This window comes from Sinocyclocheilus anshuiensis, unplaced genomic scaffold, assembly GCF_001515605.1.
Source record: "Sinocyclocheilus anshuiensis isolate Anshui unplaced genomic scaffold, SAMN03320099.WGS_v1.1 scaffold292, whole genome shotgun sequence".
NCBI lineage: Eukaryota > Metazoa > Chordata > Actinopteri > Cypriniformes > Cyprinidae > Sinocyclocheilus > Sinocyclocheilus anshuiensis.
The window spans coordinates 1,147,325-1,170,136 of NW_015555757.1; the positions used below are offsets into that span (position 1 = coordinate 1,147,325).

Genomic DNA, 22,812 nt, shown 5'->3' on the forward strand with positions numbered 1-22,812 from the left:
ATCAGTGCTGTGGTCCAATCAGAGAGAAACCCATGAGAATCTGCTTTGTCATTTGTTTCCATTTGAGGTGAAGGTGATTGATACATTTTTAGTCTAAAATGACAGGCAAAAATGTGTTAGCAAAGCTGTCTCTGTTCTGTTAATGCCCCAGGAGGCACAGAAAGAAGCACAAGGTGAGACAGGCAGTGTGGGGGAAGCATGGTTGTCATATTAGATCAGCTTAGACTACTTTTTGGGATGTTAGTCACTGACTGTTTTTCAGCTCTTAAACGTGATATGCAGAGTCATAGTGATTCACCAGGCTCTATGATGTCTGCCGTAATAAGGTTGCTAGCAGGTTTTTTGGCTGGTGTTCATACGTATAGGTAGTCAGTTACACTGGGTCCTTAATGGGTGCTAAAAGCATTGAAGCATTAACCTTGCTCTAAAACGGCATGTGATTTTTCTGCCAAGTCCATAAGACTTTAGGCTATGTCTTTATGAAGGCTTTTACTTAGCAACCACTCTCATTTCACCTTTTCAAATTTACAAAGATCTTGATTATATAATCTCATTGAAAATTTAACATGATTGCAAGCGATTTATACTATTCATAAATTTGAAATGATGAAATGAAGTGGTTTACCCAATGGGAAAATAAATAAATAAAAATCATGGCACTGTGTATAGTAAACCCTTTTTTTTTCTTACACTGAAGAAAAATATTTTTTAGTTTCTAATTTAAATGTCTAAACATCCTTAAAACAAGGTAAATTTACTTGAAGCAGAATTATAATAAAAATACTAAATTTCATAGAATATATCTTGAATAAAGTTTATTAATTCACTAAAGTAATTCACTAAAATTTGTTAGATTTATGTTTAAAACAAAAACACTGTCACAGAGGTATGAAGTATAATCTTAATTCAAGATATATTCTTGAAAAAAAAACAAGTATCATCATGTAATTTACCTTGTTTTAAGACGAAAAAATACTGATTAAGAATAATGATTATTATTTTTTGCAGTGTGCGTGTGTGTTTTTGTTTTTTTTATGCTTTTAAAGTGATTAGTTTTGCCTATGCATGAACTCTCATCCTGTCTCCGGCATGAGGTGGAGTGGAGTGCTGTGGCTTGGTGTGGAATGAACAACTAACTGTTTCTCAGAGCAGTTTTATTCTAATGTAATTTTTTTGGTGAACATTGATAGCTGTGATGGTGACCAAGTTTCTACTGAGAGAGCATCACTGACCCAAGCCCACTTGTCTAGCAAATCTCAGCAACATGTTCCATCCCTCAATCCTGTGGCTGCCCAGATGGATTATGAACTCCAGGAAGCTTTAAGGGAATGTGAAGACGAAATGGCTGCTCTTGGCATATCCTCCCATGCAGACACATGGACTGCAGGTGATCTGGACAGGTGTTTCTCTGTAACCGTGCCTGAAAGTTATGAGAAAAATCAAACCGAGAAAACTGAAGTCAAAAAGGATTTTGGTTCATCTTCACATAAACCTGCCAAATTTCATGAAGGTTGCCATGGAAATGATGGAGCGCACACAAATGACTCAACAGCAGGTGAAGAGGGGGTGGTTAGCTTCAGAGATTATGTTCTAGGAAGAAAGCAAAGTAATGCATGTGCAGCTGGATCTGAGGATGTCAAAAACATTGAGGATATAACGGAAAACCACAGAGAAGAAGCAAGCCAGCTGTCAGAGGCAGAACAGCAAACAAAGTTAGAGATAGACGCAGCTGAGAACATAGCTGGTCAACAAAAGACACAAAGCATAAGGACACTTAGGACAGGTACACAAACAACATCAGAGATTGATGCGGAAAAGGAAACACTTACCCAGGATCAATCAATACAAGATATCTGCTCTTTGAAATACACCCTGGAGGATGAGAGTCCACAAGATGAAGACAGAATAAATGTTATAGCACAGACAACCCAGAGAGAAGCAGGAGTAATTCAAGAGACAAATCATTTGAATGAAGAAGATATAAGTTCTGCAAAAGCTACACAGATGATTCAGAACTCAGATGAAATAAAAATAAAGACACATAGTCAGTTAATTAGTGATTCACTGGATCAACATTCTGGTCACACGTTGCATTTAGAAGCTAAAATAAGCATACAACCAAACATACAGAAACAGGTGGAGTCAGGGACACGTCAGCAGATAAATGGACAGATAGAAACAAACACAAAAGTAGGATCAAGCCTTGACCATCAAAGACAGGAATTAGGACTCCCAGAACAGCTGAGTCCTGAGGATAAACAATTGATCTGCTCCCCACCTCCAGAACCTAAAGCTAATCTTTCCCTGGCTGAGGCTCCACCTGCTCTGTTACTGGACTCCCCACAGGGGCCTGAGCAAAATGATGTCCAGGATCAGACAGATGGACCCTGGATGGATTATGAACTCCAGGAAGCTTTAAGGGAATGTGAAGACGAAATGGCTGCTCTTGGCATATCCTCCCATGCAGACACATGGACTGCAGGTGATCTGGACAGGTGTTTCTCTGTAACCGTGCCTGAAAGTTATGAGAAAAATCAAACCGAGAAAACTGAAGTCAAAAAGGATTTTGGTTCATCTTCACATAAACCTGCCAAATTTCATGAAGGTTGCCATGGAAATGATGGAGCGCACACAAATGACTCAACAGCAGGTGAAGAGGGGGTGGTTAGCTTCAGAGATTATGTTCTAGGAAGAAAGCAAAGTAATGCATGTGCAGCTGGATCTGAGGATGTCAAAAACATTGAGGATATAACAGAAAACCACAGAGAAGAAGCAAGCCAGCTGTCAGAGGCAGAACAGCAAACAAAGTTAGAGATAGACGCAGCTGAGAACATAGCTGGTCAACAAAAGACACAAAGCATAAGGACACTTAGGACAGGTACACAAACAACATCAGAGATTGATGCGGAAAAGGAAACACTTACCCAGGATCAATCAATACAGGATATCTGCTCTTTGAAATACACCCTGGAGGATGAGAGTCCACAAGATGAAGACAGAACAAATGTTATAGCACAGACAACCCAGAGAGAAGCAGGAGTAATTCAAGAGACAAATCATTTGAATGAAGAAGATATAAGTTCTGCAAAAGCTACACAGATGATTCAGAACTCAGATGAAATAAAAATAAAGACACATAGTCAGTTAATTAGTGATTCACTAACGTGCCCATCCACACATACAGATAAACATTCTGGTCACACGTTACACTTAGAAGCTAAAATAAGCGTACAACCAAACATACAGAAACAGGTGGAGTCAGGGACACATCAGTGGATAAATGGACAGATAGAAACAAACACAAAAGTAGGATCAAGCCTTGACCATCAAAGACAGGAATTAGGACTCCCAGAACAGCTGAGTCCTGAGGATAAACAATTGATCTGCTCCCCACCTCCAGAACCTAAAGCTAATCTTTCCCTGGCTGAGGCTCCACCTGCTCTGTTACTGGACTCCCCACAGGGGCCTGAGCAAAATGATGTCCAGGATCAGACAGATGGACCCTGCAAATCAATATCAGAAGGTGAAACCATACACCACAACTACTGTACAACAGGGGACAAACATGAGAAAAATGTGTCTGATGCATCTGCTGTTGTGATTGATTCCTGCCACGCTAAAACAGCCCCTGAACATGAGCCTGTAGGGAGATGTGACTTAGAGACATATCCACTGGAGCAGGAGAATGGACCTCCTTTAAGTGGTGGAGCTGGCGCACATGCAGCACTGTGGGGGAATTCACATGCTCTGAGCCGAGCCGGTGCAGAAGAGAGGGAGGAGGAAGAGAGTGCCCTTGAATGGGCTTCAGCAGAGTCCGCTGCCTCCACATTGCTACAAACAACACCCACGATGCCAGAAATGATAGAAAGCGAGGGAGAGAAGAAGAGAGATGATGCATTCCAAAGTGCTGCAATAATATTACAAGCAGCAGAGAGAGAATCGGACGTGCTGGAAGCAGATGAATCTCCGAGCTCAGAGGAAACATTGAGTGAATTTATAGCTGAAAAGGGACAAAAATGCACCTCAGTAATTTTTCCGGACATTAAGTGCTCACCTGTTCAGAAAGAGGAGGCGACTGAGGAGAGCTGTGGCTACAAAATACCACACAACACAACGGAGAGTGAGAGGAAGGGAGGGGGTCTGCCGATCGCACTCTCCCCAGCCAGAGACAAGGATACAGGCACAGTCGATACAGAGGACAAAGCTCTGGTCACCTATTCCTCTCCAGGCATCCTTGGAACATGTGACTGGAAGGTGGAGAGTTCACAATCGAAGGAGAGAAAAGGAGAGAGCGAAGAGGAGGGGAAAAAGACAAGCGAAGGCGGAGCACAGAACGCAGCACAAGCTGGCAGGGTGTCACAGACAGAGGCAGCGACTGAGACGTGTCCATCCCACTGCATCACAGCATCACCAGCGGCAACACAAGACCAGAGTGACCTCATCCATCCTGTCACAGCAGGCACAGCCCCGTTTCCTCTGAGCATCAACAGAATAAACGACTGCGACTCTGTCAGCCCACCCCCTCCTCTTTCCCACATAAACGCTACAAAGACAGAAGTGCAGAGAGTGGAAAAGGCTAATCTGAATCCGAGCCCAAGTGCATCAGAAGCAGAACTGCCAGGCAGTGATAGATCACTTCCACCAGCAGTTTCTTTAGAAAACGAATGTCTCGCTGCGCAAGCCGGTGATCAACAGGTACAGAGCTCTTTACAGACTAGAACCGCAAGCTGTGACACATCCATCAAGACAGAGACACAGCAACAAAACCAAGAAACAACTTCTACAAGTGAAGACACATCTCAATCAACTAAGCTACAAGTAAACATGAGGGATATCGCCGCAAGTTGTACCAAATTGGAAGGACATATGTCTCCAAAAGGTATGCAGAGCTCTTTTGAGAACCAAAAGGATACAACATTGAAATGCCAAATGACTGAATGTGCCTCTCTGCCCCCACTGATGGTATTTGAAAGTCTACATCATCCAGTAAAAGAGGCTAGCTTCAACTTTAAAGGTTTTCTCAGCATCAGCAAACCAGCACTTCCTCTTCAGACAGAATCAACCATTGGCCAGAGAAATACTGACCTGCATGGAACAGAAAATGAACCTACTGCCACTGAAGGAGGTAAAAAGGGAAAAAATGGAAAGCAGAGAGAAAAAGTGGAACAAGTGGAAATGCCATTTAAAGAGTCAAAGGACTGCAGAGAAATGACCAGTACATCCCAAATGCATGGTGAGACTACTGTAAAACTTGAAGAAAATGTCAATGTAATTATGAGTAGCTGTGAAGACGATGGAAAAGTGACAGATGAAACTCCTGATGTCAGCAAGAGAAGTCCTGTTATATTTTCATCACTGTCAGCTGCAGGTGAGACCACCGGTGTTACTGAAGCTAAAGACATGGTTAATGAAACTCTGGAAGATGCTGAAGTAAGTAAAGAGAAACAAGAAAATAAAGAATGTATGAATGTTACTCAGATCACTCCATATATTACAGATGAGTCGGCATCCACTGAGAAGAATAGTGTTTTACTACAGGATGTATCTCCACAAGAGGGTCGTAACAGCAGCCCTGCTGTGGATGGTGAGCGGGCTGATATGCCTGTGTCTGAAGGAGTTGAACAAAGAAATACTGAAGTTCTATTTAACACCAAGGAAAAGCTGGATGAAGAGACTGATAAATCAAAGGGATGTGGGTTACCTGAAGCAGGTGATATAGAACTAACATGTCCAGGTAATTCAGAGAATCTTGTGAATGACAGTCGAGAGCAAAAGCCAGAAAAATGCACATGTGAAGTTGAGTCACAGGTAAAAACCAGCTCCATGTCTCCAGCAGCTGCCCCAGACATAGACAGCATGTGCCCATGCACTCAACCAGACAAGAAATTCAACACCGAGCAACCTACTACAACCTCAGAGATGAAGTTTCTGTCAAAAGCAGATGAGTGTACAGACATGCTGCCCTATCAGACTGAATCACAGTACAGTAATGAACTGATGAAAAATGATGCAGCGGATGCTGGGGACACAACTGTCCCTTCTCTTTCTGCAGTGGAGACTACAGTACCAGCACAAAGGGATCTTTCCTCAACCACCACACAAAGCACTAACAGTGATGCTAGGGATGTGTCTGTCATTGTACTAAAGGCTCCAGGCCCAATGCTGAGTCACTGTGAGTTCATTAATGACTGTGATATTGCTGTAGCAGGACCCGGAGAAGATTGCAGTGTGAACTGTGTGTGTGATTCTGACACAGATATTGTAAAGAATATTACAGACAAAACTAATCAACAATCAGATGCGAATGAAGAGATGTTAAGATCTCAAAATGCAGATGATCCTCCCTACCCTGTTGGTGTCTCCACACAGGAAATTGTAGCATCATCTGGGTCCCTTCTGCTCACAACTGACAGGGCAGAAGAGGCAGGTGGTTCAACTCTAGTGTTAAAGAACCCAGATATTGTTGGAAATGCAAAGATGAAACAGAATGAAACATCTAAGGGTATTGGAGAATTGGAGGATGTTAGAAAAGGGAAGAGTGAAGGACATTTTAATTCTATACATGAAAATGATTTATGCAATGCACCTACAAATGTTGCTACAGAAAATGAAGTAATTAATAAAGACACGTATGAAGAATTCAAGCACGTGAAGGGGGAAGAGGACAACAAGAAAAGTGTAAAGGAAACCAAAGAAAAATCCAATGCAAAAAATGAAAGTAGTTCCTCGCAGGAAGAAGAAATTGAACAAAAAAACGGAAAGCAGGGTGAAATGAAGGAGCAAGAAGAAATGCCTATTAAAAAGCAGAAGAATAGTCGAGAAGAGACCGATACCTCTGAAACATCCTGTGCTGATGAAATGCTTCATTATCAACCAGCTTTGACAAATCAGCAAAGTCCTAATGATGAAATCAAATGTGATTCACTCCCGATGAACTTGGAGGACAATCTCGTTACACTTTTGACTGAGGAGCCTGTTCAACATGTGTCTGTAGACAATGTAAAACTGAATAAAGATGTATCCAAAGGATCCAGGCAGGTGATAGGAGGAGAGCAAAACAGGGAGTGTGTGCAAGAAAATGAGGTACAAAATGTAAAATTAATTGCAGACAAGGACTGCAAAAAGAGAACAAATATCTCTCAAGAACAGGATGAGGCTGCTGCAAAAGAAAAAGCTGATCAAACAAAAGAAGAAAATCAGACATTAATAAATCTCTTCAATCTATCAGGAAAAAAAAAACTAGTAGATGAAACCATTCCAAGAGGAAAATTGCAGTGTAGCCCTATGCCTGAGCCTGGTTTAACCTCCAAAGGGATTACAGAAGAGGCTCTGGGTTGTAGAGGGGCACTAACTGAAAAATCTCCTCCAGTCATTGATCAGACCCTGTCTGCAGTGGTGAATGCTTCTCCTGAGAGAGATCACACACAAGATCCAAGAGGTTTGAGCCAGTCAGATTTGCCATTTTCACAGTCCCAAGAGCTCCAGCAGCAACAGAAGTTTGTGAGTGCCCTAGAAGCAGTGTTAAGTGTGAGTAAAAGCAACGTTTTAGAAAATGCTGAGACCAATAACAATGCAGATGCTGAGGCAAGTGAAAAGGAAGGGAAGGTGACAATGTACTGTAGTGCAGAGGCTCAGAGATCCCTAATCAGCACTTCAGAGAGTGCCACACTGGTGGAGGGCTATGACAAAGATATTGCTGTGTACAATATATGTCTAGAGAATGAAAAGAAGGCAATACAAACAATCAATCTTAATGGTGGGAAAATTCCTGTTTGTGGCGAAAGTACTACAAGTGAAATACAAACACAGTCAGATCCCAACTTTTCTGTAACAGCATCGTCAGCTTCTGAAACTTCAGAAGTCAAACGGGTTATAGAGGCAATAGAGGCAAAAGAGCCTGCCATCTCAGCATCACAGGAAAGTGTGAGTAAACATGCAGATTGTACCAAATCACAGGTCAGTGCGGATGAGCTTGGGAATGTTTGTAACGAAATACTTGACACCAAGAAAGGCTCAGAATTTCCTGTAAATCACTCAAGTGGGTTCACTGTGATTCCCACCCTCTCACACCATGAAGGAGGACTAAAAACAGAAGAGAAATGTTTAGACTCTGTTACCCCTGGAGACACTGGAAACACTGAGATCAGTTCTGATTCAATGAGTGATGTTGCACAGATGTCTCCTGCAGGAACGTCCCGAATTCAGCAAGAGAAAGAGTCCATTTTTCAGCCCTCTGATTGCCAGATCTCCACCACCACATCCTCTTTTTCTGCTTCTGTGCTCCAGAAAGGTATTAAAGAGGAAAAAGAGATAAGTGTGGATCAGGCCTCTAAAGATACACTAGAACCTAACACTCCTAATTCCACTCCCCAATCTGAGACAGCCAGCTGGAGGATGGAGCAGCTTAATAAGCATTTGTCAGAGCAATTCCCAGACGGCACCCAAAACACAGAGGAGCAGGATACACAGTGTTCTGAACAGCAGCTCATGCAGTTACAACATGTAGTAACTTGTTTGGACACTGAAAACACAATCAGTACTATGAAAGAAGAAGACACAGTTTCAAATGGCTTACAACAGCGAGAAGGAATTCAAGAAGAGATAAGTAAACAGATGGCGAATGAGGAACAGAACAAGGCCACTGAAAAGGATCAGACAGAAATGTCCAAAGGGGCTGAACCTAAGTCTTCACAGTCTGTAGTGAAAGAAAACATCTCCAAAGAAAAGTTGGAGGAGCAGTCTTTATTTTCCCCTGATGAAGCAATAGTTGATAATGTAGACCAGCAAACTGAAGAAGTTTCTAATGGGACACTGACAGAAATGAAACCGGTTGTGTCATTGTTATACCCTGAGACCTCTGTCTGCTTAGTGACTGACCCCCAGGATTCTTTCCAGTTCCCTCCTGCAGTCAATCAACAGTCTAGTCAGCAGCCCACTAAGTCTTTTATCCAAAGTTTACGTCAAAACACCACAAATACAGTTAAAAGTAGCAGTGAGCCAAGTCCTGACATAGCAGATGACTCTCCTGGAGACACGGAATCCCTTCTAATCAATAAAGCAATACAGAAAGATGACAGTGAAGCTATTGAAGATGAAGTCAGCAAGGTGACAAAAGCTGCAGATGTGTTGCTGGGTTCATGCACAGGAACAGTAGAGGTATCACAGGTTATCAACAGTTCAGACAGCCAAGTCCTCAGTGAAATCTTTATACCTGAGAGGTCAGATACAGTCAACTCCTCCGAAGGTTCTGATTGGCTCAGAGCTCTGAAGGAGGCAGCCTCCATGTCTCAGATCATTCCAGAGCACAGAGATGAGACTACCTGTGGATCTACAGAAAACAGGTACTTTTCAAATTGATGTGTTTGCTTTTAAAATGAGAGACAGTGAGGCAAAATGACTTAGTTGCGCTCATAGAAATGTTGAAAGAAACGTAGTGCATTTCATTGACACACAGATACAAAAAATATGTTTTATGCTCTTGTGACGTTCTGAGTGAAAATGGGGCCAAGTACAAGTACTACAGCCCATTATCTCCTGAGGGTGAGCTCAACAGTGACATCAACTCATGCCCTTTAGGGCAAGAAAGAATCCTTTCATACCCACGCGCAAACACACACTGGGCTTCTCATATTTGAGCGCGACACATACACTTTCATGCATACAGGCTATAAGGCGTTTGCATTGAGACATACAGTAAGCATAATTTGTTCATCTGCCATTTCTGTTTATTTTCTCTCCAGACCATCTGAGATCCACAGTTTGCCTCAGGCTGAACTAGAATTCCGAACCCCAACTGAAGAATATTTTCCCCCTGCACCTGAAGAGAGTTTTCCCCCTGCACTTGATGAGAGTTTCCCCCCTGCGCCTGAGGAGAGTTTTCACCCTTGGCCTGAGGAGAGTTTCCCCACTGCGCCTGAGGAGAGTTTTCCTCCTGCCCCTGTGGAGAGTTTTCCTCCTGCACCTGAGGAGAGTTTTCCTCCTGCTCCTGTGGAAAGTTTTTCTCCTGCACCTGAGGAGAGTTTTACCCCTGTTACTAAGCAGACAGAAGAACCACTAGACTGCAGGTGAGACCTCCTACATGCTCCTTATGCACTTTATGCACTTATGCAATAATCATGAAATTATTTAATTTATTTACCACTTTCTTGGTTTGTTATTGAGTTAGTTGCTACTTGCCACAAATAAATCCTTCTTAAATAATGACTATTTAGACTACAGGCTGCGAAAATAGATCTGTTTAGGTCCAGGGAACAACATATTTGATAGAAGGATCATGCAGTACAGTTGGGGGTGTCACTTTTTTGGAAATTTGAACATTCATTATTTGTCTGGATGGGCTAAATCTGATATTGCGTAATGCATTTTGTCCGTATTATTGCTTAAAGGTGGGGTAAGCGATTTCTGGTAACCAATTGACATTTGAAATCACCAAAACAAACACGCCCCTACCCCAAAAGGGTCTCGCCCCTATTTTGATAGCTCCGCCCCACACATACGTACGCAACACAGGCAACGATTAGTTCTGTGAAACAAAGCAAAACCAATGTTACACCGTGTCTACAACGGACGCGAGTGGCGCGGCGCGACAAAATACTATAGAACTCATAATCAGTGATGCTGTCTACACTATAGATATATATACATATCTATGGTCAACACTGGATGCGGCATGGCATGACACGACAAATCCCCGACAGAAAACTGCTGCTGCGTTCTATTCATGACGTATTGACACAAATTTCAAATGATTTTCAACGGTCGTTTTGTCGTACTAGACAGACTTTAGCTGTTGCGGCGCAGACACGGTGTTACTCACCTATCGAGAAGAAACGAAGGTTAAATTCCGTTATTGTAAGGAATGTATTAGAATACACAGGACTTTATGGGTGCAATTAAGATACCTTTGCTCTTGGTAATGTGCGATAAACACCTCTGTAAACAACCTGTATTGCTGTACTAAACCTGCTTTTAGACATGAACCCATAAAATGCTGTGATATATATTGTTTGTGGTATGTGAATTTACTTTATTTTATTTTGGAATGCTCAAAGAGGGTATTTTGAACTATGTGGGTTTTGAGGGTTTGTGTGTAAATGAAATACAGTGCAAAACTATAGCCTGATGGTTTTAGTCAGATATTTTAGGCTAGCTACCAACTTTCCACATGTACAAGCTAATATTATCTTGTTGAGATAACTGCTACCATTTCATTAAAGCTCTTTGTTTACCCTTCAGTGGAATCTAGAGAACATGTTTATTTTCTGTTGGTATTTAGGAAGTTGCAAATTTACTGATAACATCTTGGTGTTAGCGCCTCACCTACAACAGCTGAATGAAAACATGGCAATGTTAAATTTGAGAGCTTGTGCTAATTTGTTATAGTGCCTACCACAAAGTTACCAAATAGGTCACATACAACAGGCTTCTTTGTTTTACACATTTTATGTAGGCCATTATTCCATGTCATTTAGCTAGCTATGACAAGAGCTAAGCAACAGTTACCATGGCAACACAGTTAGCCATTGCAGTTATTTTGAGTTAATGGAACAATTATGTTAGTGAAGCTTTGAAAAGGGACTCTTAGTCAAAATGGTTAACAATTTTACATTATAAAAGGAGACAATAGGCCCTAATAATTGCAATTATTAAAAGATAACATTATTAAAAGAGAACAGTGTAACACAGCTCCTCTTAGCTCAAACCTAACCACACTGTACTTATCTAATTATGCCTTAAATATTGCTGTCAGTCAGTTTGATGGTGTGTGCGTATATAGGACTGTGAAAAAGCTGTATGGCGGCTGTGCTAACAGTAGTGACGTTGTTATTTTTAGCCAGTATATGAACACAGTACACCTAAGTTTTTAAAACAGGTAAAACCTGTTTTACAAATGTAAGGGTTTTATGGTCTTTTAACTTAATTTGTTCATTAGCGAACTAATAAAAAAAACAACTGATTCATTCATAATTCATAGCAAATATGAATATACTCTCTTTACTCTTGTACTATGCTTGACTGTTAGTTCAGCCTAGATATTAAAAGCCCATGTTATAAATATTTAAAAAAAACTGCCTTTGCAATATCTTTCAATGGCTGCACTGCTTAAAAATTAAATTTTAAATTTCCTGTGTCTGATGAATTTGTCAGTACACACTATAGACTATCCCTCTGTGTGTTACAGCATTGTTGTAAATGCCTTTTCTTGTAAAATAATTAGTTATTTAACGTCACTGTCTCATGTCTTCCAGATGTCTGAATCAGACAGCCATTAAATTGGTGACAGGTATTTAAAAACCCCTTCACTGTTGCTGAAATTTATCATGGACGTCTGTGTTTTTTCATCACTCTTGCTCTTTTAAATCAGAGTGAGAGAAAAGTAGCCACTGGCTTCTGCTGAGATGAAAACAAAAGCTGCATATAGATGCTATAGAACACTGTTCCTTTGCTGGCACAGAATTTTCCAGAAGTAATAAAGCGTATGTTCTTAAATCGCTGAGCTAAGAGAAGGGAAGTCATAATAGGATGCAAGGTTTGAAAAGGTTAGTGGTCTCTAGCATTAGGATGGTTGGCTACAGGACCAGTGACCTTGACTAGCATAGAGCTTAGAACATGCCACTGAATCTCATTTGTGTGAACACCCTCAATCTACAGTATTATCACCCTTTGTGTACTGGTGCATATTTTTGCTTTCTGCTTTTCATTTGATATTTTCAAAAATTTTTGGTAGTGGCAGGCAGTGGACTTGTAGAGGAAATGTGTTTTCCTGCAGTACCAGTTTTTTTCTATGGGCTAAAGGCATATGGGTCATTATTTACCTTGCTACTTGTAACATGATATTTATGTTTACATAAACATACTATTTATTCAAGTCAAGCCACATAGTCATCACGTTTTTAAATGTTCTTTTTTTCATAAAAAATAATGTGGAAAAACATTAAAATCAGTTATTTTTTACCTTCTTTTTGGACCATTAGTCAACAAATTCTCTGAAACCTTATCCATTGCTGTTGTTTGCTGGACAGTGTTTCTGTAGAAAAATGAATGCTTTATGCAATATTTTATTTTGTATTTTATAATATTTGTTTTATTTTTGTGCAGTCGATAATTTCTTCATTTTTTTTTTTCTTGAAGAGTCACTACCCACTTTTTCTTTTTGGAGAAAAGGCTCCTGGCTCAGGGTTTCAGGTTCATCCTAATTTAGCTAATCTCTGTTTCTTTAACACAGGAACACAACAAAGCTTCAGTTAACTTTGGGGCATGAAGACTTTCCCTACTCTCTGTCCAGTCCTCAGGCTCTATACTGCAAGTGAATAGGCAGATCTGTGTGAAAAGCTCTTTGTTCTGCTTTCTTATGAGTGAACAATAGATTTATACTCCTCATGTTTCAGATGCCCCCACCAGTGTCCCAATTCCCCACAACTGCTGTTGTCTCATGCTGTAAATCAATATGGATTAGCTTTTCTTTGAGTTGTCTCTCATTTTCATTCTCATTTTTCCAGATCACACCTACAGACCCTTTCATAATATATGCATTGCGATTTTGAATATATCTGTCATTTGAGAACATCAGGACTGATGGCTGCTTTCTCCCATGACCTCTTTCTGTTCTCAGGGGGGTTGATATATCATGACTTTGACCTGAGCAAATAGAAAGATCTGAAACCTATGAGAGAACAGCAGTAGTAAATCAGAGAGTTCTCAGGTCTGATGTACATGCAGTTAATTTATGCTTTATTAGTTGATTTGTTTGGATGTTGCTATTAGATACATTGTTTTTCCTGTATACTCTGTTGATTTCATGATGGGCAATTATTTAAATATGTTCCTCTGACCCCATCAACACCCATTTGACAGGCATTTTTGAAGCTTTAAGCCTCACTATGTAGAAATGCACTTTCTAGAATCTTTTTTACATTCTTAGAATGTAAAAATTCATTGCATTTTTATTTATGTACAGAAGTAATGTAACATTTTTAATGTTTGATGCATGTTATCAGGCTGAAATTTTGTTTATACTGTCAGATGATGAAAAATCATGAAGAAAGAAACAAATTCTTCTTTATTAAAGAGATAGCTCACCCAAAAATGAAAATTCTTTTAGCATTTACTCACCATCTGCATCTTGTTGTTCCAAACTTGTATGAATTTCTTTCTTCCATTGAACAAGAAGATATATTGAGAAATCTCAGTGTTTTGTGATCAATACAATGAAAGTCAGTGGGTTCCAATGTTCCGCCGAAGAAATAAAGTCATACAGGTTTGGAACGGCACAAGGCACAAGTAAATAAAGTAAATTTTCATTTTTTTAAAGTATATTTTTCAAGATACTACTAAATGCCCTAGGGGTCTCTCAGACCCCAAGTAGACCCTGAGAGTTATGTTTCTTATCCAGTTAAGTTTCTGTAATGTGAGAAACCTGCAATGTCACTCTACTTTCACAGGGGAGAGATGGTGTGATTTAGGGCAATACAAAAATAATAGAAACACAGAGAAACTATGAAACGTGTTACATAACAAAAGACAGGAGTGACCGCGTGCCTCCGTTTCTGTGTCTCAGTGTGTGAAAAAGAGACCTGTGTCTTTCAGCTTGGCATGGGGTCGGCTATTGTTTGCGTTCGCTGTGCTGATCGGCACAAGAGAGCTCAGATCAACAGGGAAAAGCTGCTCATCTTTTAAAGCACTCAGGTCCCTGGGGAGGGAGAGAGAGAGAGAGAGAGAGAAAGAGAGAGGGGGTTAGAAAGGGAGGGGTTATGGAGAAAACCAGCAGCCGCTTCACCAAACGCCACAACAAGCCAATGAGAAGACAGAGTTGAAGACTAGAGAGCAGGAGCATCGCTTATTCCCTCCCTCTTCTCTTGCTCTTCGCATCCTTCCACATCTCTACCCATAAGGCTTAGCAGTCCTGTTCTATTGTTGTCAAGGATACACAGCCTTCCCCTGATGCAATGTAGACGGAGACGAGGAAGGAGTCAGAGAGTGCTAAAGTAAGGGATGCTGAGGGCTGAGTGTAGGTCGCCCATATGTCCCTGATGCCATCTGCTCCAGATCTACTGCAGCAAAGCAGTGTGTTTGACGCCAGCCAAAGGGCCCTCAGGACGAGAGACGTGGAGGAACAGGAGGCGCAGGGTGAGGGGAGGAGGAGGGAGACGGGTGCCAGTGGAGATCATATAGCAGAGGATGGGAGCAGTGGAGTCCGCTGAGAACGGACAGCCCCCCTGTCCCTCTCAGGAGCGTCCCGAGAGCATGTGAGTAAGAACCAGAGGAGTAGATAGGAGGGTTCTTGATGACCTCATTTTCGTCGCTGGTGGTGTTGTTGTTTTCAAGTACCTGGTTTGCTCACCTGGTTTGAGTCTGCATCTGAGTATTCCTTCAGCGATGCCTGTGCTGTGAGAAAAATAAGTAACAAGTATAGTATTTGTCAGAGAAACTGCAATCACAAAGGAGGAGGGGATTGTTATTGTGTCATTGTGATGTCACAATCAGACATGATGTTTATTTACATTAGCCGTTTGCTGGCGTTAGTAAGGCTCTGCGTGTGTTTTTGCATAATGACGTTTGTGTTCGTCTGTCGGGCTTGCAGATGACTGGATGGGGGAGTAATGGCTGTATTTAATAAGAGCGAGATATGTGTTTTTGTGGGGGATGGAGGCTAATGCTGCAGCATTGAGAGAATGAGAGAGATGCTGCTGAAATAGAACACTGAGATGTGTTGGAGAAAAGGGGGAGGGGGAAAGAGGGAGAGGAGAGAGTGAGGCTATTTATGTTGTAGACATTCAGAAAAGCACAATGGCATTGATCATAAAAAAAACTTTTTGTGTAGGTGGAGTGGTGTTTCCATATCCCTGTTGGGTTGTAGTATAAACCTATGTTCACCCAAATGAACATTCTGTCATCATTTGCAGTACAAAACCAGTACAAAAAATTGACCAGTTGATGGGAAAAGTATTCTTAAAATGCATTCAAAATTCTGAATAACTTGTAATATATAATTATTCACGGTATTTAGAAGAGCCCACGATAACAATATCGTGCATATTCATTACCGTGACATATCGCATTACCGAATACCGGCACAAGTCTAGTAACCACAGATTTTCAAGGCCCAAATGTAGTAAATAATAACTTAAATTTGATTTGGCTTGCACAAAGCCTTCATATTGCTTGCACAATGGACTAGTTTTATGATGTTTTTATGTTGTTGTTTAGTCTTTTATGGAGCTTGTCAGACCCTGGTCCCCATACACTTTTATTTTATAGAATAGAGCAGTTCAGGCATTCTGCTCATTTTGTGTTCCATTGAAGAAATAAGAGTATACAGGTTTAAAACAACATAAGGGGGAGTAAATGATGATAATTTTTTTTTCCTTTAAAATTGTGTGTCTTTGTTTATAAAGCACATTCTAACATTTAAGATATTTTACTGCATTTAATCCTCATCCTGTTGGCCACAATGGTTATTTTACTGCTAAAACTGACCTTTGTGCAAAAAATCCTGGAATTTGTTGCTCTAGGCAACACAGCTGGGGATGATGGGAAAGTTTGAACCTGCTCTGAGGTCTGTGCTTTAAGTAAAAGTATTGCAGCACCATACAGTGTTGCTCGTTCAGCCATGACTAACATAGCTTTTAGCGTCTAAAGTTTGGCTTATGCAACCCCCTTTTAAGAATTCTTACATAAAATAACATGCAGAGTTTACGTGGGAGTATGAACTGCTACTCAAAAAGCTTGATATTATTAGATTTGTCATTTAGCTCACCTACTTGTACCAGTAGCTCATGACAAAATGGAATCTGATGGAAGAACCTTTAAGCATTGCCTTTTATAAAATCTTGCATTCATAATTAAAAATTTCCCCCCCCCCCCAGCTTATGCAACCCCCTTTTAAGAATTCTTACATAAAAGAACCTGCAGAGTTTACGTGGGAGTATGAACTGCTACTCAAAAAGCTTGATATTATTAGATTAGTCATTTAGCTCACCTACTGCACCAGTAGCTCATGACAAAATGGAATCTGATGGAAGAACCTTTAAGCATTGCCTTTTATAAAATCTTGCATTCATAATTAAAAATTACCCCCCCCCCATACAAGCCTTTATTTTTACTTTTTTATTTTCCTTTGGCATTCATTAAGAGTTGTCTTCGGCTCTGCATAAGCACTGTAATGCACTTGATGCACTTCTATCTCATCATTATTAATATATGTAATTTTTAAAATATATTTTAAAATAAATATGTTCACCAAAACTGCAGTTATTTGATCAGTAATATGGTAAAACTGTAATATTGTGAAATATTATTACAATATAAAACAACGTTTTAAAAAATATATATTTTAAAAAGTATTTTATTCCCATGTTGGCAAAGCTGACTTTTTAACAGCCATTAATCCAGTCTTCAGTGTCACAAGATCCTTCAGAAATCATTCTAATATGTTGATTTGGTGCTCAAATAACATTTCTTATTATTATCATTGATAACTACAGTTGTGCTGCTTAATATACTTTTTTTCAGGATTCTTTGATTAATATAAAGTTCTAAATAACCTCATTTATTTCAAACAGTAATCTTTTGTAACATTATAAATGTCTTTACTGTCACTTTTGATCAATTTAATGCATCTTTATTAATTTCTAAATAACAATAAATTATAAAATAATAAAATTATAAATCAACTTACTATAATATACAATATAAAATAATAGTTTTTTTATGTGCCATTTTGTCTCTCTTTTACCCATAATTCCCTGTTTCCTTTCCATTTCTCATATCAGTTTAGTGGCAAAATATCTAAAATAAAAATAATAAAATGTGAAAAATATCTGTATCATCATTACACTGTGATGTTTTTCAGTCATTTAAAGGGGTCATATGATGCTGCTAAAAAGAACATTATTTGGTGTATTTGGTGTAATGAAATGTGTTTATGCGGTTTAAAGTTAAAAGGAAAAATTGAAATCGCATCATATGACCCCTTTAATGAAAATCTCTATATTTATATTCCAGTTCTGACTTTAGTCACTAGCACTTACCCACTTTAGAATACTGATGCCATGTCATGAGCACTGACATTCAGATCTACTGGGAAACATGTACACTGCAGGAGATTTCATGCACTGCTAAGCATTCAACTCTGTGAAGGCTGTAATCATGTGACCTGCACTTTCTTTCAACTGTTTGACTAGCATATACATACAGTATATGGTCATGTACTATTGGCTAACCATCACTTCTGTGACTTTCAGGTTATCTGGAGTTTGCTATTGTGTTGTAAGGACCATTTTGTTATTCATGCAGTATTACATGTTACAATAGGGCTGTCATAGGGGCATCCAGCAATCATGTGTACTTTTGTTCCAACGTTATGTCTCACTGTGTGATGTCACCATGAGTCCATTAGACATCCATTATTTCTTTTGACAACCTAGTGTCAAAATGAGCAACGTGGTGAATCAGCTTGAGATGCCCCATTTGGTGATGCATATGACCAGTAGCTTCTCCTCCCTGTCTCTCATCACTCCTATGAAGCCGCTGAGACCATGGCATAAGCTCAGTGCTGCAGGAGATCTAGCACACATAAAATATTGAGAGTATGCCTGAATTATTTGATAGTTCTGGTGATGAAAGCTGGTACGTTGCTGTATTCCTACAGAGAGGAAGCAGTACTTTGCTGAGGAACCTTGGTCCTGCAGTTTTTTGCACTGTTTTGTGGTACTGCAGGATTTCTGACTTGAAATATTAATAATAATTAACATAAAATATAGTTTTCTTTCTTAGCATGATGTAAGCATCACATCTTATGTGGAACTGAATCGCTGATTATCAAGACTGGGAAAATCACACTGAGAGTTACTTCAACTTGAGCTGCCAGAGATTATGTCTCTAATGCCTGTATTATAGCTCTGTGATTTAACTGTTTAATCAGTTTATATTGAGATGAATAAAGTGTTGAATAAATTCTAGGTGTAAAACTGCCAAAAGGAGTGATCACCTCATAAAACACTGATAGCCATTGGTCATTTTGAGATATGTGTATATACTCTTCTGTCTTTGGATGAAAAATGTATTTAAATTTACTTTGGGAACTTCTAATTTAGGATTGGAAACTGGGGCAATGTTTCGAATAGCATACTAGCATACTATTTACAATTGCTGTAGTATACACCAGTTGGAGCAGTCTTTGTCTCCCTCGACTGGTCAACCTCTGTCATTACTTCAATCTCTAGTACATATTGTACCCTCTGGCATAAAAATGAGCAAAGCACAACCTTTTTTTTTTTTTTTAAACCAAGGTGTTTTTTTCTTTATCTTATTTCAAGTTTAATTATGCTTATAATGAGAATTATAGAACATGCACATAGTATAATCTACAGAAGTATCGTGTTAGTGATATGTTAACACCATTATAATGCAGATATGTAGAGAGCTGTTTTTAATCATTCTCCTCTCTGACAGACTAATAGCTGTCCTTTTGGTTCAGGTTAGCTTTGTTTGAACAGTATTGTGGGTTGTCACGCTCACAGCAGTGTCTGTGGCTAGAACCCAGCGGTGCTGTTCTGTGCCAGACAAGCCTGGCTGTCTCCAAGCAGACAAATTCACCTAAAAATCCCTCATGTCTTCTGTCTCCTTTAGCTTTTCAATTTTCTCATTTTTTCTCAACTCATTTTATTCATTCATTCATTCATTCAGATGCTTACTTGTTTACTAGATATTTTGTTCTGCAGCATCTGTAGATTCTTATGCTGATTATTTTCATTTACTGCATTTTAAATTTACAGCTGGAATTTGCAATTACTCCCGTCTCAGTAGCATTATTAAAATGTTAAATAAGATTTAATTAACAGAGATGTATTATATATATATTTTCCACCATCTAGAAGAGAGTTTCAAATATGAAAGAGTAGGATGTGGAAAACCTCTTCTTAGTTTTTTAAAACCCCGAGAGGAACATAAACTTGATGATACAGCGTTCCACATAATTTCCTCTGCAGACTTTTCAGAAATAAATCAGTGTTTTATTTTCCCATTCCACGAAATAAATGGGTTTTTATATGTGCTATTAGACGTCCTGTGCATATGTGGATCTATGTGAAAGAGAATGAAATTTGAGGCTTCGGCCAGGATTTTGTTGCCAGTGTGTGCGTTGTCTAGCACAGCGTTTCTCAACCAGGGGTCCGTGGACCCCTAGTGGTCCTTGACATAAGGCCAGGGGGTCCGTATAAAGTATAAATTTTTGTATATTTTGACATGACATGTTCCCATGAAAGAAAAATCCAATATAGCTGATGATATGGCCAAATACTGGACAAGTCAGCTAACTTGAATTATACTTGACTGCATTTGGTCCTCACAAAGACACAAATGATATGAGTCAATTTTGTTCTGGGGGTCCTTGAGGATGGTTCTGAATTGGACTGGGGTCCGGTACGCCAAAAGGTTGAGATTCACTGGTCTAGCACATGGGAGCATATGTCTAGAGAGCACTGTCACCATGGCAACAGTGTGCTTGCCAGATATGTGAAAACATCCCTGCACAGGCTGAAACGCTCATCAACCGATAATTATCTCACCCAGTGTCATTAACACACTGAAAGCAATTAGACTGGAAGACTTTTGAAATGTTCCTTGCCATCTGTTTTTGAAGTATATTGTATGTAATATTAATATTGTCCTTGAATACAAATCAATATTGTAATATAAACGGTATACAGTATTGCAACACTTGTAAGAAGCATACTGTTTGTATTGCTCTAATTCTCTATTTGCATCAGATTAGAGCATTACATCCCAATGATTTTGGGTTTGACCTGTACTTTGAAATAAATGTTAAACATGGAGACTATTGTTACCTCTCATTCACTCATTCCCTTTGTCACAGTATATTAATTTACACCTTTAATGAAAAGCCTGGCATCTGTTTAATTTAAAAATACTGTAGGTACAGTATTTAAATGAATGAACTGTTGATTGACCGTAAAAATGTGACTTACCATGGAGGACCACTACCATTTTGACATGCTGACAAATGCAACTCGTGTTTGTAAGTGTACACTGGTCAGATGCAGAATCATTTCTACTGAAAATACCAGAAGGCTGATTCATGCTGATTTGCTCCCAGTCTAGATTGTCTTGTTGGTTAAGATCCCTGGTTCGCATCCCATGCTGAGGACTAACATCCAAAGCATGTGCAGTTTTTTTCAGTATGGAATGGGTGTGTTCACTGCACTGAAAGCATCAGTACATTCATCAGAGTTTGATGCAGCAGAACTGTGTGTGTATGACTCCAGCCAAGTCCTTGCTGTAGATGCTAGTAATGAAAACATGACTTCAGACAAAGAAAATCATGATGGAATTAATAGAAAAATCCTGTTTTGTTCTATTCTTGCATTACAGCTGGTATTTCAGCTTGGATAGAGAGAAAGAGATAGATAAGATGGAGGAGTAATGGAAAAAATATATAGAAAAACACTGATTTTCTTTATATTACAACAGCCCGAGTGGGAAGTCTGCTTTTCTCCTCACCGTGGGGGAGGGAAACGTGCCTGAGGATGAGTTAAAGGGAGAGAGAGAGAGCCAAGCAGTGAGTCTGCGAGTGGCGAGTATCTGCAACGGGTTTCATTTGGATAAAGCCTACCTTCAGCGATAGATCGAAGGGAGAGAGAGCGTACAATATTGAAAAAGAGGGAGGGATGTGGAGAAGGGGATGTAACACACAAAGAGATAGAATCAAAGCTTCAGATTTCAGGAATTGCCATTGGGAATAGGGAAAGTGTATTAGTGATCGGTGGCAGATATGGCAGTGAGCGCGTGGCAGGCTCTGTCTCCGCTGCAGTGGGCTCGCTGGGGCTGGGACACACTGCTGGGAGGGACATTTGGAGAGGATGGAGCAGACCCAGCCCTAGGGCTTGTCCAGCACCTCAGCTGGACCTCCAGACATGGTTACATGATCCATGGCAGGCAGAGGTGAGCATGGGGTAACAGCAGAGAGAGGACAGGGACTAATGCGGTGAGACTGGGTGGGGGTCTGCACATCTGTCTGAGGCTGCGGCTTTGTTGCTGTATTTGTACAAATGTTTTCACCTATGCTATCACATATTACATGTCAGATTTGAGTATTACTGTATATGCTGATGCCAAGACCAAAAAAAGGTTCACAAACCGACATTTTGTGTTGTATTGACATAAAAAAGCAACATGGGCATCATCAGTCTTGGCTGAAATGACATAAATATGTGAAAATAGCACCTCCACTGTGATTCTCAGTAGTTTAAAATCAAATAATGAGTGAATATAGTGAATGAAAGAAAATGGACTCCATGACTGAGCATAATATGTGTTTGAGCTGCTGTTATTGGTCTCCTCCTAGCTGCAGGTTCAGCGCTTTAATTTCCATCTGTAATAATCCACCAGGGCCTACTAGACATATGCTGATCCAGGCGTTTGTTTATAAGATCTGGCACACGATGAATGATTGTTTAATATACTTTAGGAGTATCTGAATTTATTTGATCCATCGTGTAGAGTAAATATGAGCTGTGATGTGTGTGGATTTGATGCAGCTTCTTTGTATGGAAACAAAACAGACGTGATGTTTATTCTTCAATTAGATTATTAAATCAACTCTTAATTCAATATACTCAGACTTTCTTCTGTCTCATTGTCTCTTCTCTAGGAGCTCAGACTCAGACGGAGCATTCGAAACCCCTGAGTCCACCACCCCTGTGAAGTCTGCTTCACCACCAGTGCCCTCAACAGAGCCCCCCTGCACCAAATCAGAGGCATTGTCCCCAGAACACACAGGTACGTTTAGATCTC

General features: G+C 39.9%; 1 protein-coding gene across 1 annotated transcript in view; it reads left to right on the plus strand.

Moving 5' to 3' along the window:
- The window catches only part of LOC107673862 (uncharacterized), a 56,492-nt gene that overhangs the window by 15,408 nt on the left and 18,272 nt on the right, over nucleotides 1-22,812 (plus strand). The window contains exons 4-10 of the mRNA XM_016467671.1: nucleotides 1,191-1,885; nucleotides 3,035-9,341; nucleotides 9,741-10,064; nucleotides 13,226-13,306; nucleotides 13,389-13,437; nucleotides 21,812-21,960; nucleotides 22,670-22,797. Coding sequence (XP_016323157.1) covers nucleotides 1,191-1,885; nucleotides 3,035-9,341; nucleotides 9,741-10,064; nucleotides 13,226-13,306; nucleotides 13,389-13,437; nucleotides 21,812-21,960; nucleotides 22,670-22,797 — 7,733 coding nt within the window. The remainder of the gene's footprint in view (nucleotides 1-1,190; nucleotides 1,886-3,034; nucleotides 9,342-9,740; nucleotides 10,065-13,225; nucleotides 13,307-13,388; nucleotides 13,438-21,811; nucleotides 21,961-22,669; nucleotides 22,798-22,812) is intronic.